We start from the raw sequence: 13,430 nt of genomic DNA, 5'->3' as shown, positions 1-13,430 counted from the left end.
TTCACTATCAACCTAACATATAATTTATATTCAACACCAACTACACCACAATCATCTCAACATTTATTTACTATATCTACTAAATATGCACCATTCACATAATTCAACTTATCCTACGGTCAACTAGCCTAAGTTTTCACGTAACATTATACATTAACTACGAGAAACCAAAACCATACCTTGGATGATTTCCCCCCAAAGCTCAAAACACCAACCTTTAAGCTTCTGGGACTCCTAATAAATTCCAAAGAGCTCTAGCCACTAAAGCTAGAACACAAGCACTCTAATATGCCAATTCAATTTCAATTTAACACAATTTTAATCTAATCCATACAATTCACCACAATTAACACTAGGATTCACAAAATTGGACAAACCATAAGAATTTAAAATTTTCTTACCTTACCCATCGATGATTAGGGTAAAACCCAATAATCATCCAAGGCTAGATTGCACATAAACCATCAAAATCATCAAAATCACTCCATACACAAACCAAATTCGCACAAATGAAGGGGGTAGAGAACTAGGCATATAATTTAGGAATACTTACCACTTTGTTTTGACAGAATTGAAGAACTCGACAAGATGAACACCTGGCTACAAACTGTGCGACGATCGGAGTTTCGGATTGAAAGTTATGGGTGATTGAATGTTTGTATTACTAGTGCACCTAGGGCAAGCTCTCTTCTTCTTCTTCTTCTTCTCTCAGTGGAATGAAATAGAAAGGGGTAAGAGGCTGAATGTTTTGCTTATATTTGGGAGTTGTGTTTGTGGGCTTGGGCCCGCTTGGGTCTGGTTCACCGAATCTAGTCTGTTGGCCTAACTTTGAGCCAAAATCTTTAAAATTAAAGTTTTAATTCATATTCTAAATATTTTTACTTCTTCAAATTTTAAAATTTAATTTTCTCATTTTTCTTGGCTCATAATTAATTTATTAATTAATTTTATATTAATTTTACCAGATTTTACAATGTCGGCTGGGTATATGCTATATGGGTTATAGTGGACAGATTGACAAAGTTGGCTCATTTTCTTTCGATCAAAACTAACTACACATTAGAAAGCTTGTGCGTTTGTACATTAAAGAAGTGGTGTGACTGCATGGAATACCTTCTTCAATTGTGTCCGATAGAGATCTGAGGTTTACATCAAAGTTTTGGGGAGCTTTTCAGAAAGCTTTTAGCACATAGCGGCATCTAAGTACGGCTTATCACCCATAGACAGATGAACAATCAGAACGAACGATCCAGACATTAGAAGATATGCTGAGATCATGTGTAATAGAACAGCAAGAAAACTGGGACAAGCAATTGCCGTTGGTAGAATTTACCTACAACAAAAATTATTAACAGAGTATTGGAATAGCCCATACGAAGCTCTTCATGGATGACGGTGTCAATCTCTACTGTGTTGGCACCAAGGAGAAAAATATAGTGTGTTGGGTCCAGATTTGGTGTAGGAAACAACTGCTCAGATAAAGGAGATTCATAAGAAATTTTAGACGGCACAAAGTCGACAAAAGAGCTATGCTGATAATAGACGTAAGTCTTTAGAATTTAGGGAGAGTGAACATGTTTTCTTAAAAACAAGTCCTACCACCGGTATAGGTCGCACCCTTAGAACCAAAAAGCTAAACCTAGGTACGTAAGTCCTTTTCAGATCCTTAGGAGAGTTGGTCTATTCGCGACACGCACTGCTTAATACGCCATATGTCGCGACGCATGCCGTTCCCCTTTAATTAAGTGACATTAGTCACTAATTATACATTATATAAGGCATAAAAATATTCTCTCTCTCCTCTAGAATCAGCCAAAGCCATGCATGGGAGGAAGAGGGAGGTTTTGTTGATTTTCGGACTTTCGAGCTTGAGTTTTTGAGATCCAGACCCTCACAAAAATTCTAATTCGATAGAAGTGACCGTATCTTCATCCTCTACGTGGTGACGTGTGTTTTGTTCTGTGGAATCGTGAAATGGAGTTGCCCCTGTCAGGAACCAGTTTGACCGAACCAAGGGAGGGGAGGAACCACCAAGTTTCGATGTTTTCGCTCTATTTGATCGATCAGAAACCTCTTCTAGTATCTTGTGTGTGTTTCGTGCTTCATAGAGGTAGGATTTGACTCTTTAATTAGTTAAAATTATGAATAATTGATATATGTGATTGGATTATTGTCTGTTGATGTCTGTTGCTCAAATCTGTGATAGTTGGCTATTGAAATTTAGTTGAATTACTGCTGGATTTGTTGTTGTGTTTCGGCCATAATGAGAAATGAGACATTCAGATGTTGTTGTTGAATAATTGGCTGAAATCTGAGTTATATAATAGTATACAACTGAATTCTGATGGTCGGATTTTGATTTGGAATTAATTATAACTAAATGAGTATTTTGAATGGTGGTTTCGAATAAAAAGGAGCAGAGGCTTGGCTTTTGAGAAAGATTTAATGAATAAAATTATTTATTTATAGATATATAAATTTATTGAAATTAATTGAGTTGGTTTTTGAAGAAAAATAATGAATTGCAATAAAGGGTTTAAAGCGGAAGACGGTTTTGGGAAAAGTATAATTTTAGTTGAATGAAAAAGATTTTATTTTGAAAATAGAAGAACCATGCCCAATTTACTTATTTTCAATGAAGTTTTAGGTGTTTGAAAGTTTATAAAATATTTTGAATAATTTATAAAGTAACTAGTAAAGACTGGGTCTTTTTTATAAAAGTTTAGAGTTATTTAGAGTAATTTTAAAGTGCGTCAATTTAATTACAGTAACTTGTAGAATATGTCATTTTTCAAAGTTTAAGCATATTTATGTATTTTATTTCAATGGGCATATTTATGCATATTTTTAAAAGTATTTATATAATTTAAGAATAACTCTGAGATATTTGGAAAAGTGATTCTAAAGTTAAATCTCATAACTTGCTCTGTTTCAGTTTATTATTTTAGAGAAATTGTGGTATTATGGATAAAGAATTATTATATATTGAATGTTATTTGATTATGTGATGAGATGATGGAGGTTTGGAAAGGCAACACCAATGACTCTTCTTATCATCGATTTATCTGGCAGATTGCTGAAGAGCGGTACGGGCGCTATAACCCAAGAGTATGACCCGTCACTTTAATCGTGGGAGTGATCCAGGTGTTATAGCTCGAGAGCGTGCGAACGCTATAACCCAAGAGTATACCGGGCACTATATCCCGAAGCAATGGCAACGAGCTCGAGTAGCCTTATGTATACGAGGATCCTATCCATCACAGCTTCTATATAATAGCCGCAAAGCCTCAAGTTTGTAAGTACATAGTTAAAGATCATCCTTTTCAGTACTCGCTAGCTTCACCCCCTCTTTGATCCTAATGCACCGTATGCTTTTCCACTATCTAGTTATATCCTGATTCTGTCCACTATTTTTTTGACTTCATGCATAGAGGTCCTGTTCCAGCACAACGGGATGGTCAGGCGGTGCCTGAGCCTGGCTCTATTATAGATGACTACATCCCTGAGTCTCCTTCAGTAGATTTGGATATGTCAATAGAGTCTCTTTCTACTCACTCCTCTGATCTTTTCACCATAGAGCATATCAAGACTTCATTCGCAAGTACTAGTCAGCTCTCAGTAGTTTAGTAGATTTCTCCTAGTGGTATAGCTTTCGCAGGCAACAACAATGATGCTAGTCCCCAGAGTACATAAGAGGTCATCGTTATTTCTAACGATGAGGACATCGAGGAGATAGAGATTGTGGATCTGACTTCTGAGGATGATGAGGACCCTAAGATGGATATAGAGCTCGTGGACTTGACTTTTGACAAAGATTAGGTAGCAATATCAGCATCTTCTTTTAGCATCTCTCCGGTTTAGTGTTTCTTTCAGACTCTCAGTTTTGTTTCTCGAGAGACAAGGTTAGAAGACTAGACTAGTCTGGGTATTAGAGTAGGGGCTTTAGATATGGGCCAGACTCCGAAGATGTTTTGAGTTGTATATATGTATATAACTGTGAGGGAGTAACTAATTTTTTATCTTTTGAGTGCTGTGTGTGTGTGTGTCTACATACATACATACATACATATACATACATACATACATACATACATACATATATATATATTATAGTTTATTATCCTGTTTGTATATGTATCTGTTTATTGTTTTGGTTGCGATTTTAATTTTCTTTATGGAAGGTTTTTCATAGAAGTCGAGTTCCGTTAACCCGACTACATGCTTGATATTACTAATAACAGTGTCTGTGTAGTTTTAAGTTGGTAACACTTGATGTTTCGGTATGAGTATGCCATACTGAAAATTAGATCGTTACAATAATAATTATTAATTATATAGTAAAAACATACAATAATTTTGTTTGATATTATTTTAATTTTATACTCATTTAGGTTTAAATTAATTATATTTTTTATTATGCATAATTACTAATATAAATATAAATATTATTAAACATGTATAAATAAATAATATTAATTACAATGTAATTATTCTTTTGTGGTTATATAATATTTATTAATATTAAATTTTTAATAACTATATATGGTATATAATAATATAATAAATTTAAACTAATTAGATAGTTTTTAAAATTAAAAATAGTACTTTAATATAAAAATAAAATTAAAAAATTTTTATTATGAAAAAAACTAGAATTTTATATAATTGTTTAATAATAACTGGCTTACAACTTGTTGATTATAATTTGTTGAGATTTGATTGTTCTTAAAATATTAGTGAACATATGTATTTTAAATTTTAATTTTAAGTTTTTTACTATTTTATATTTTTATTTATGTAAAATCGAGTGAACCAGTTTAACTAGTGACCTACCGATTAAACTAATAAACCAATAAACTAGTATCCTGATTGGTTTGATCACCAGTTCAGTTCTGACACTATGCTTTAAATAGGACTAAGAAAAACATATGAGAGAAGAATGTTAAATAGTAAAAAGTCATACTTAACAAAATAATTGAGAGAAAAAATGAGATGATCCATTTTCTAAAATCAGGACGTCATCCAAACTTTTGTTGTATGTTAACTATTTAATGACATCAATGATGAGACCTAAATCACAAGTGATAGTTGTTTGAAATATTTAAACGGTATATCCTAATAAGTTCGATTAGCGTGTATGTGACAAATTACATAAACAAGTTCCGATCTACTAAAGAATAAACTCAAATGGAAATGAATTTTCTCAAATTTTTCAATTATTGTTATAAAATATGAGTTTTACTATACATCTCTTAAGTGAGATAAAAAAAAATATGTGAAAAAAAATATTAAATGATTAAAAAAACACACGTGACAAAACGGTTAATAAAAAAATGAGAGGCTCATTTCCAACTCAAATGGGGTAAAAAATTATTTGTTAAAGATTCATGGCTGTTGAACTCCCTCCTCCCTCTCCCACCCCAGCAAAAAGAAAATTATACGATGACGTTAGTACTGCGCTCACTTACAACAAAGCTAAAACAATTTTCTCACATTTAGGGTTAAATAAGAACAATTTAAATATTTGAAAAAAAATAAAATTGAATCTAGTTCAAATATTTGGAACATAGTGTATACTTTAATTTTCTTTATTTGAAATATAATAATTATATAAATACATTTGGAATATAAACATTTATTATCTTCAAAATTAGATAAGGAAAAAATTTATTGTTATAAAAAAGGAAATAAATATAGCAACATTAACTCCAAATTTAAAATTACACCATTAAATGATAAATACGAATAAAATTTATTATTATTTAGGGGTGTACATCGATCCGATTGGATCAAATATAGACAAAATCTCGATCGAATTCATGCTCAAAAGATTGGATCCGATCGAATTAAAAATTTGCATTTTTTTTACTTGGATTTGATCTAATATCAGATGTCACTGGCAAAAAAAATTATCATTTCTTTCTGCAAAGAAATAAAAAATATTTTTTTACCTTTTTAAATATGTTTAATTATTTCCAATATATTATTAAAAGAAATTAAAATAATAAAAACAAAGCAACTAAATATATATATAAATAATAATAGAAATAAAACAATCAAATCTATTTATCTAACATTTCAACAACAACAAACAAATAATAATACAAGTTTTAATATACCAACATTCTAAAAGTGTAACACAAATTTCAAATTGAATACGGATAAATACCATAAATATTGTAGATTAGATCCAAATTTGTTTTACCATAATTTTACTAGTCGATTAATAGAAACAAAATGTGCCAATTAATTCACTTTTTTTATTTATTATAGTTTGTAAAATTAATTGTGAAACTTTATTTTATTTTAAAATTAGTTTGGTAAAGTTTTTATTTTTCAAAAGTAACTTATTAAAATTTGTCTTTTAAAAATTTAATTTTTTAAAAGTTGTAGTATCTATGTTTGTTAAATCAAATTAAAAATAATTTTAACAAGTGCAAGCAACAATAAATTATATTTAGTAAAATAATTTTTAAAATTTAACTTGACCATAATAAACATAATATAATAATAAATTTATATATTTATCAATACACGAGGTTATATTAGATTTTTTTTAAAGCACCCACAACTTTTAAAAGTTGCAAACACAAGTACATAATCTGTTTTTAGTTACTACATACAAAATGAAATACTTGTACTTTTAAAAAATACAAATACATCTCAACATTTTTTACCAAATCCTTTATTAATATTAATAATAGAAGTACTAGATTATTATTATTATTAGTGTCCTTTATTATTTTTTACTATTTATTCAAAAGCCAAAGCAATCTTTTACAATTCAAAAATTTTTACTTGGTTCTCAACCATGTAAATAATTGATCTAAGTGGTCCTTGATACATTAGAAAATCACCCTTTATGGGAACCAATTAGACTAATTATTTGAGTAAAGTATCGTTTTTATCCCTAATGTTTGGGGTAAGTCTCAAAATTGTCCCTAACGTTTGAATCGTCCTATTTAAGTCTCCAATGTTTCAAAATTGACTCAATGTTGTCCTGCCGTTAGGAATCTGTTAATGGAATTGATAACGAGACAAAATTGAGACGATTTTGAAACATTAGGGACTTAAATAGGACGAAAACGTTGGGGACAAAAACGATACATAGAAATAAATTTTTATTTTATCCTTCACTAATATCAATCTTTTACTGTACATAGTTATTCAATTATTTTTTAGTCGCATTTAAGTAAATTACACTTAATCACATTACTTTGATTCTAAATAAATTTATTTTTTTTAATTTTACTCTTAAAGATTTTTACTCATAATGAAATGTCTAGAATCACATTACTTTATTGTATATGTAACATTTTTTCCCACAAGTTTATGTACTAATCATTCTACAAATATTTCATGATGAGTAAAAATTTTTAGGAGTAAAATTATAAAAAAATAAATTTATTTAGAATAAAATTAATGTGATTAAGTATAATTTACTTAGATGTGATTAAAAAATAATTGAATAACTATGTACCATAAAAAATGATATTATTGAAGGATAAAATTAAAATTTATTTCTATGTATCGTTTTGGTCCCCTAACGTGTTCGTCCTATTTAAGTCCCTAACGTTTCAAAATCGTCTCAATTTTGTTCCATCGTCAATTCCGTTAACAGATTTCTAATGGCAAAACAACATTGAGTCAATTTTGAAACGTTAGGGACTTAAATAGGACGATTCAAACGTTAGGAATAATTTTAAGACTTATCCCAAACGTTGGGATAAAAACGATACTTTACTCCGAATTATTTTAATTACGGTTAAAAATCAGATAAAATTTTTTGAATTGTAGAGGATCGTTTTATCCTTCGAACAAATAGTCAAGAACCAAAAAGGGTATTTAATCTTCTTCTTGTCCTCTTCTTCTTTATATTATTATTATTAAATTCATTTAATTATATAATTATTATTAGGAAGACTTTCCTTGCATTGTATCTGATCAACTTTGTATTGTTATAAATAGTGTGTTTTCCATATTTATATGTATTGAGACATATGTGCGAATGTATTTTGGTTCAAGAGAGAGAAGTTTTCTTAACTTAGCTTTTGTGTTCTTTCTCACTTAATTCGTTTTGCTATACCACAATCGAAAAATTCAGGTTTTACCCTAGACCACTAATTATTTATTCCCAAATCTATACCAATTTCTTTAACTAATTTTGACTGTCTTCAATTGTTTTTAAATATTAACATCTTTTACAATTTGATTAACCATTTAGGCATCTATATATGTCATCTTACAATTCCATTTCTTGTTCAAATGCTTGCATATTATTTTCTTGGTTTTTTCTAAAATTTAAATATCATTTTTCTATGATTATTATATGGCTAGGTTGTTTATAGCTACAATATTTTGGATTGAGCACAAATTGTCCTTTTTGGTAGTTTTTACATGTTATTTTTATCAATTCGTTTTCAAAAATTTTATTTATAATTTAAAAGAAATTAATAAATTGAATATTGATACAAATTTTTCTTTTATATATGCCCTGAATTTTAATTTGTGTGATTTTAATCTACAGTAATTGAAATGGCGAACCACACTGTTATATTGAAAAAGACTACAATTCTACCATTTTTAACTTGCAAGATTTGTGATGAATTGTTGGAGGATGCTACTGCTATTGTTGAATGTCTTCATTTATGTAAGTACTTTGGTTTGAATCTATCCATACATATTCTTTTGAATCCAAATTTTATAATTATTACATGTATTGTTTGTTTGGATACTTTAGTTCAGAATTGTTTTAAAATAATATATTTTGTTTGAATTGTATGAAATTAAAAAGAGCAAAGTTGCTTTAATTACATGCATGACAAAACTATTGAAAAAGGTATGTATTCTATAATAAATTTTTATGTTATTTATTATTTGATAATTTTTTTAAAGTACTTAGTATTTGACCTTTAAAATAATTGAAGAAAAGATACAAGTTACACAAGATAAAAAAATTAATTTTACTAAAACTGAACTGACTCGAATATTTAATTAATTTATTATTATAATAATAAAATACAAATAATCTTAATTTCGTCCTCTCAACCACACAAGTTCATTTTCTCTTTTCTCCCTATTTTAATTCTAGAAAATTCTTCACCTTTGCCAACCCCAAGTCCCAACTCATGTCTCACCCTAACTTCACTCATCAGTCTGAGTCTATCATTTTTTTTTATCTTTGACCACTATTTATTCATTCATATGGTCCGTTTTCTTTTTCTATTCGTCTAGTTTGTTTATTATAGTGCTTTATCTATTTGTTTGGTCCATCAACATCCTCCTTTCATCACCACCATCTCAGGATTAGTGAGCTCCACTTTTATCATGTGTCTTCTACTTTCGTCTTTTCCACTATTTTGTCTATGCTAAAGTTCTCATACCCTTTATTTACTTGATTTTCATCATTGCTTTGCTTCAGTAGTGACTAGGATTATTTTTTAGGTTTTCAAATTGCTTTCATTGGGTTAAGGTTTCTTATGGTTGATGGTTGTTGAAATTTTTAAAAAAGAATCTGTCTAAAGTATGAGAAATCTTAATTTTGTTTGTGTTGTTTTTCAGATCTTTTATTTAAAATATGACAAATCTAATCCTTTTTCTCTAATTGCATATTTCGTTCACAATAATGATACTTTTCTTAATTTATATATTTTTACTTTTTATTTTTGTTTTTCTTTATTATAGTTTTTTCATATTTTTCACTTTTTGTTAAGTTTAATATATAATTGGGTACTTGAACACATGATCCAATTCAACTCGAATTTAATCGGTTTGAATTTATTCGAGTCTGATAATAAAAACCTCAAATCCAATCTGAACTGAATGGATTAAAATTTCATCAGTTTAGTTTTCAATTCTCCATAAACCCAGCTCAACCTGACTCGTTTACACCTCTAACTATTTATCTAAGGATTACCTTATTGAAAAATATTTGTTACTAAAGTCTCAAGTTAATTTGCAAATATTATTATATTATCTATATTCTGAAAAAGTATTTTTCACAAATAATGCTCAAGAACTGATTATGATTGTTTTCAATAAAAAAATACACAAATATGATTATTTTTCAAAAATAGCTTAAAAAGGAAAAAAATTTAGTTATGATGTATATATTGAAGAAGAACTACACAGAGTTATCATACTTTTTCATAGGGAATGTACCCATTTAAGATTTGACCATTTCAAAAATTCTTCCTCATCAAATAAAATTTTGTTAAGAAATAACTATGATAAAATTTTTTATTATTTTTTTTCTAAATGTTCAACAATTATACACACATAATGCAGACCTCATATCAGTGCCAACAAATGTTTTCATTTTGGGAAATTGTGAATTTGATATAATAGTTTCACTAATTTTTTCACTAGTGTGGCTTTTATTGATTGATAACAACATATGTCAAATTCGTTTAATTTCTAACATAAATTTACTGTAAAAATATATGTCATTAAAAAGTTATACTTCAGATAAAGAGGTTTGTTATATATAGTATGAGATGAAGAACATAAAAACACAAATTGGATACCCATAAAAGTTTGTATTATTATTTATTTATTTATTGCTCAATATGCATTAATAGAAAAGTTTATTCAATCATTTCTCATTACACGGAATAATCTTATTTCAATAAATCTTGTTCAGTTTGCAAGAAGTGCATCCATCACAAAATTATTGAAGAGGAATTAGAACATTGTCCAGTGTGTGATCTAGATTTGGGACCTAAACCTCTCGAGAAATTGAGGTTAGTTTCATAATCAAATTTCAAACCACTATTAAGTTCTCTTTGTTTTTTTTTCTTTTTTTTAAACACAAACATATACATGATTATTGCCCATTTGACCACTCTATGATAAAAACGTAATAGTATGTATTATATGTTCTTTTATTAAAGCACATACATACATAACTAATTCTTTTAATTTGAAATAGGTGCATGTTCTATTTTAGATTCTTGCATGCTAATTTAATTAATTTGATATCAATTTTGGGTTCCTATAGGCATGACGAAAGTATGCAATCAATAAGAAACACAATATTTCCTCCAAGAAAAGAAAATGTTGTTAATAAGGCGGATGATGATGTTGCCAATGCTGAGAAGAATGAGTTATTAGGTGACCTTGGCATAATTTTGTTTGAAGATCCTGAGAATGAAAAAGATGTGGCATTAAAAGATTTGCTAGATACTTCAAAAGAACATGTAGAAAATATCAAAGAGGTAAGATAACAAAACAATTTAACCTTGTCTTTTTATTTAAGTTCATGCATACATATATGAAAATTATTTCTTTATTTATCATTTACTGTGCTATATTTATATCAGTTATGTTGATCGTAAGTAATAAAAATAATTAAAAACGATATTTATAATGATCTTATAATTGAAATAAATTCAATTTTGATGCATTGTTAGTATAAAACATATCTATACTAATTGCATAACATCATGTCAACAAAATAACTATTTTTACATTAACCACATCAATAATCATCTAAAAAAATATAATTGAACGACTACTTTAAATGTTTTTCTTTTCTTATTTTACTTGTTTAATTCTACTAACTTCAATATCATTATATAGTATTTAGAATATGATTATATCTTCTTTTTTTATTGATACAGAGTTTGCTACCTTCTGAAAAGAGTCATTGCATGGAAAACAAAAATGTTAAGGGTAAAAGTATTTGTCTTGATAATGTGGAAGAATACAATACTGATGAAATTTTACAAATAGAAGATAATAACAATGGCTCTCAAGTGGAAAAATCTAGACAGAAGAAAAAGAAGCACAAGAAAAAAACCAAAAACATCGCTGAAATTTACCAAAAACATGAAACAATTATTATTTCTGGAGAATCAACTGAATATTTACCTTTAGCTTTGGAAGATTTTGATCAAGTTAACATTTTAAGGGATAATTCTTCATTTTGGATATGCTTAGAAGCTTCAGAAAAACAGTGAGAAAATAAACATAACTTTATATCTTAAAATTTTATTATATCCTCTAATTGTGTTACTTATTTTTATCAAATGTTATTTTAGGAAAGGAGATATGCCACATTTGCCTCAAATCAGTGAAAAATATATAAGAATAGAGTAAGTTCTTTTGGATTCATTATATATGTATTTTAATTTATACTTTAGTTTATACTTCTTGTGCTTAATTATTAGCAACATTGGATTATTATTGTTATGTTATATAAAATGACAATAATATATAATATATCAACAACGAATAACTGGTCAAAATGATTCTTTAAGTTTCATTATTGATCAAACTAATTTTTCAGATTTTTACTCAATCAAGATAGTTACTATAAATTAATTGATGTAAATCATGTTAGTCATTGACTTAGTTTTTGTCTTCATGTCACTAGTCAATATTAATCAATTGTTAGTTAATATGTTAAGTAATAATTTTGGTATGCCCAAACTATTCAATTATAAAATTGTAAAATTTCCCTCTTTCTCTTATTGATGTCATTCTCTTCTTCTATCCTATTATTCCCACCACCAAAATCTTCATCGCCATCGCGACCATCTCAAATTGAAACCACCACTATATAAATTCTTCTTTTTCTTTCTTTCTTTCTTTCTTCTTCTTCTTCTTCTTCTTCTTCTTCTTCTTCTCTACCATCACTTTATTATCACCAACACCATAAATCATATTTATGTCATTATCATTACTACCACAACCGAAATCGCCACCCTACAACCACCATTACTCCACCAAATCATTATCATCATTAAGAAGAAAAGAACATAACACATCATTACTGAATCAATCAATCATAATTCAATAATTATATACAGGAGAAGAGAAACATAATTGAGAAAAAGAGATAAATAAAAAGAAAAACAAATTTAGATATTTAAATATAAAATATGAAAATAAGCTTATCATACAAATTCAAATTCATGTAACTTAACAATTAATGCTGGTAATAGGTTTTCACTTCAAATTAAAATATAAATCTAATAAAATTAGATTGTGATATATACCTGAATTGATTTCTCATGTCTTTATTTCCATTTATGTTGACAAGGGATGGAAGCTTACCTGTTTCGTATATCCAAAACTATATAACCAAGAAACTAAATCTAAAAAATGATGATGAGGTAATTTTCTTAATTCTTTCTCCTACATATTTAAATATGTTGATTTAATTAGTGAATACTCAGTAGTAGAAGAAAATAACATTTCTTGAAATTCTTCGAAATTTGCATGCTTTTTCATTTAACATTTACAATAAATGACCAACTTTTTTGTTGTTATAATTCTTCTATGGTATATGCTTGCCAACACTTCTAGTCAATTTTTTATTTATTTTTCTACTAAAATTGTTAGCCTTTATTATTGTTTCTCCATTTAATTTTTAAAAATGATTATTTATAACATGGTATTAATGTTTCCATCATATAAAAAGTCTA

General features: G+C 28.0%; 1 protein-coding gene across 1 annotated transcript; it reads left to right on the top strand.

Annotated features, from left to right (window-relative positions):
- The first annotated feature begins 8,002 nt into the window (after positions 1-8,002).
- LOC110266913 (uncharacterized) lies at positions 8,003-11,960 on the top strand. The gene is made up of 5 exons (XM_088499159.1): positions 8,003-8,104; positions 8,528-8,650; positions 10,643-10,742; positions 11,000-11,216; positions 11,622-11,960. Exons 2-5 carry the CDS (start codon positions 8,536-8,538, stop codon positions 11,958-11,960), a joined length of 771 nt encoding a protein of 256 aa, XP_088355285.1. The 5' UTR covers positions 8,003-8,104; positions 8,528-8,535.
- The last annotated feature ends 1,470 nt before the right edge of the window (positions 11,961-13,430 follow it).

Source organism: Arachis ipaensis, chromosome B9 (assembly GCF_059453495.1).
Source record: "Arachis ipaensis isolate K30076 ecotype BB chromosome B9, ASM5945349v1, whole genome shotgun sequence".
In the NCBI taxonomy this organism is placed as follows: domain Eukaryota; kingdom Viridiplantae; phylum Streptophyta; class Magnoliopsida; order Fabales; family Fabaceae; genus Arachis; species Arachis ipaensis.
This window is presented reverse-complemented; position numbering and strand designations above follow the sequence as displayed.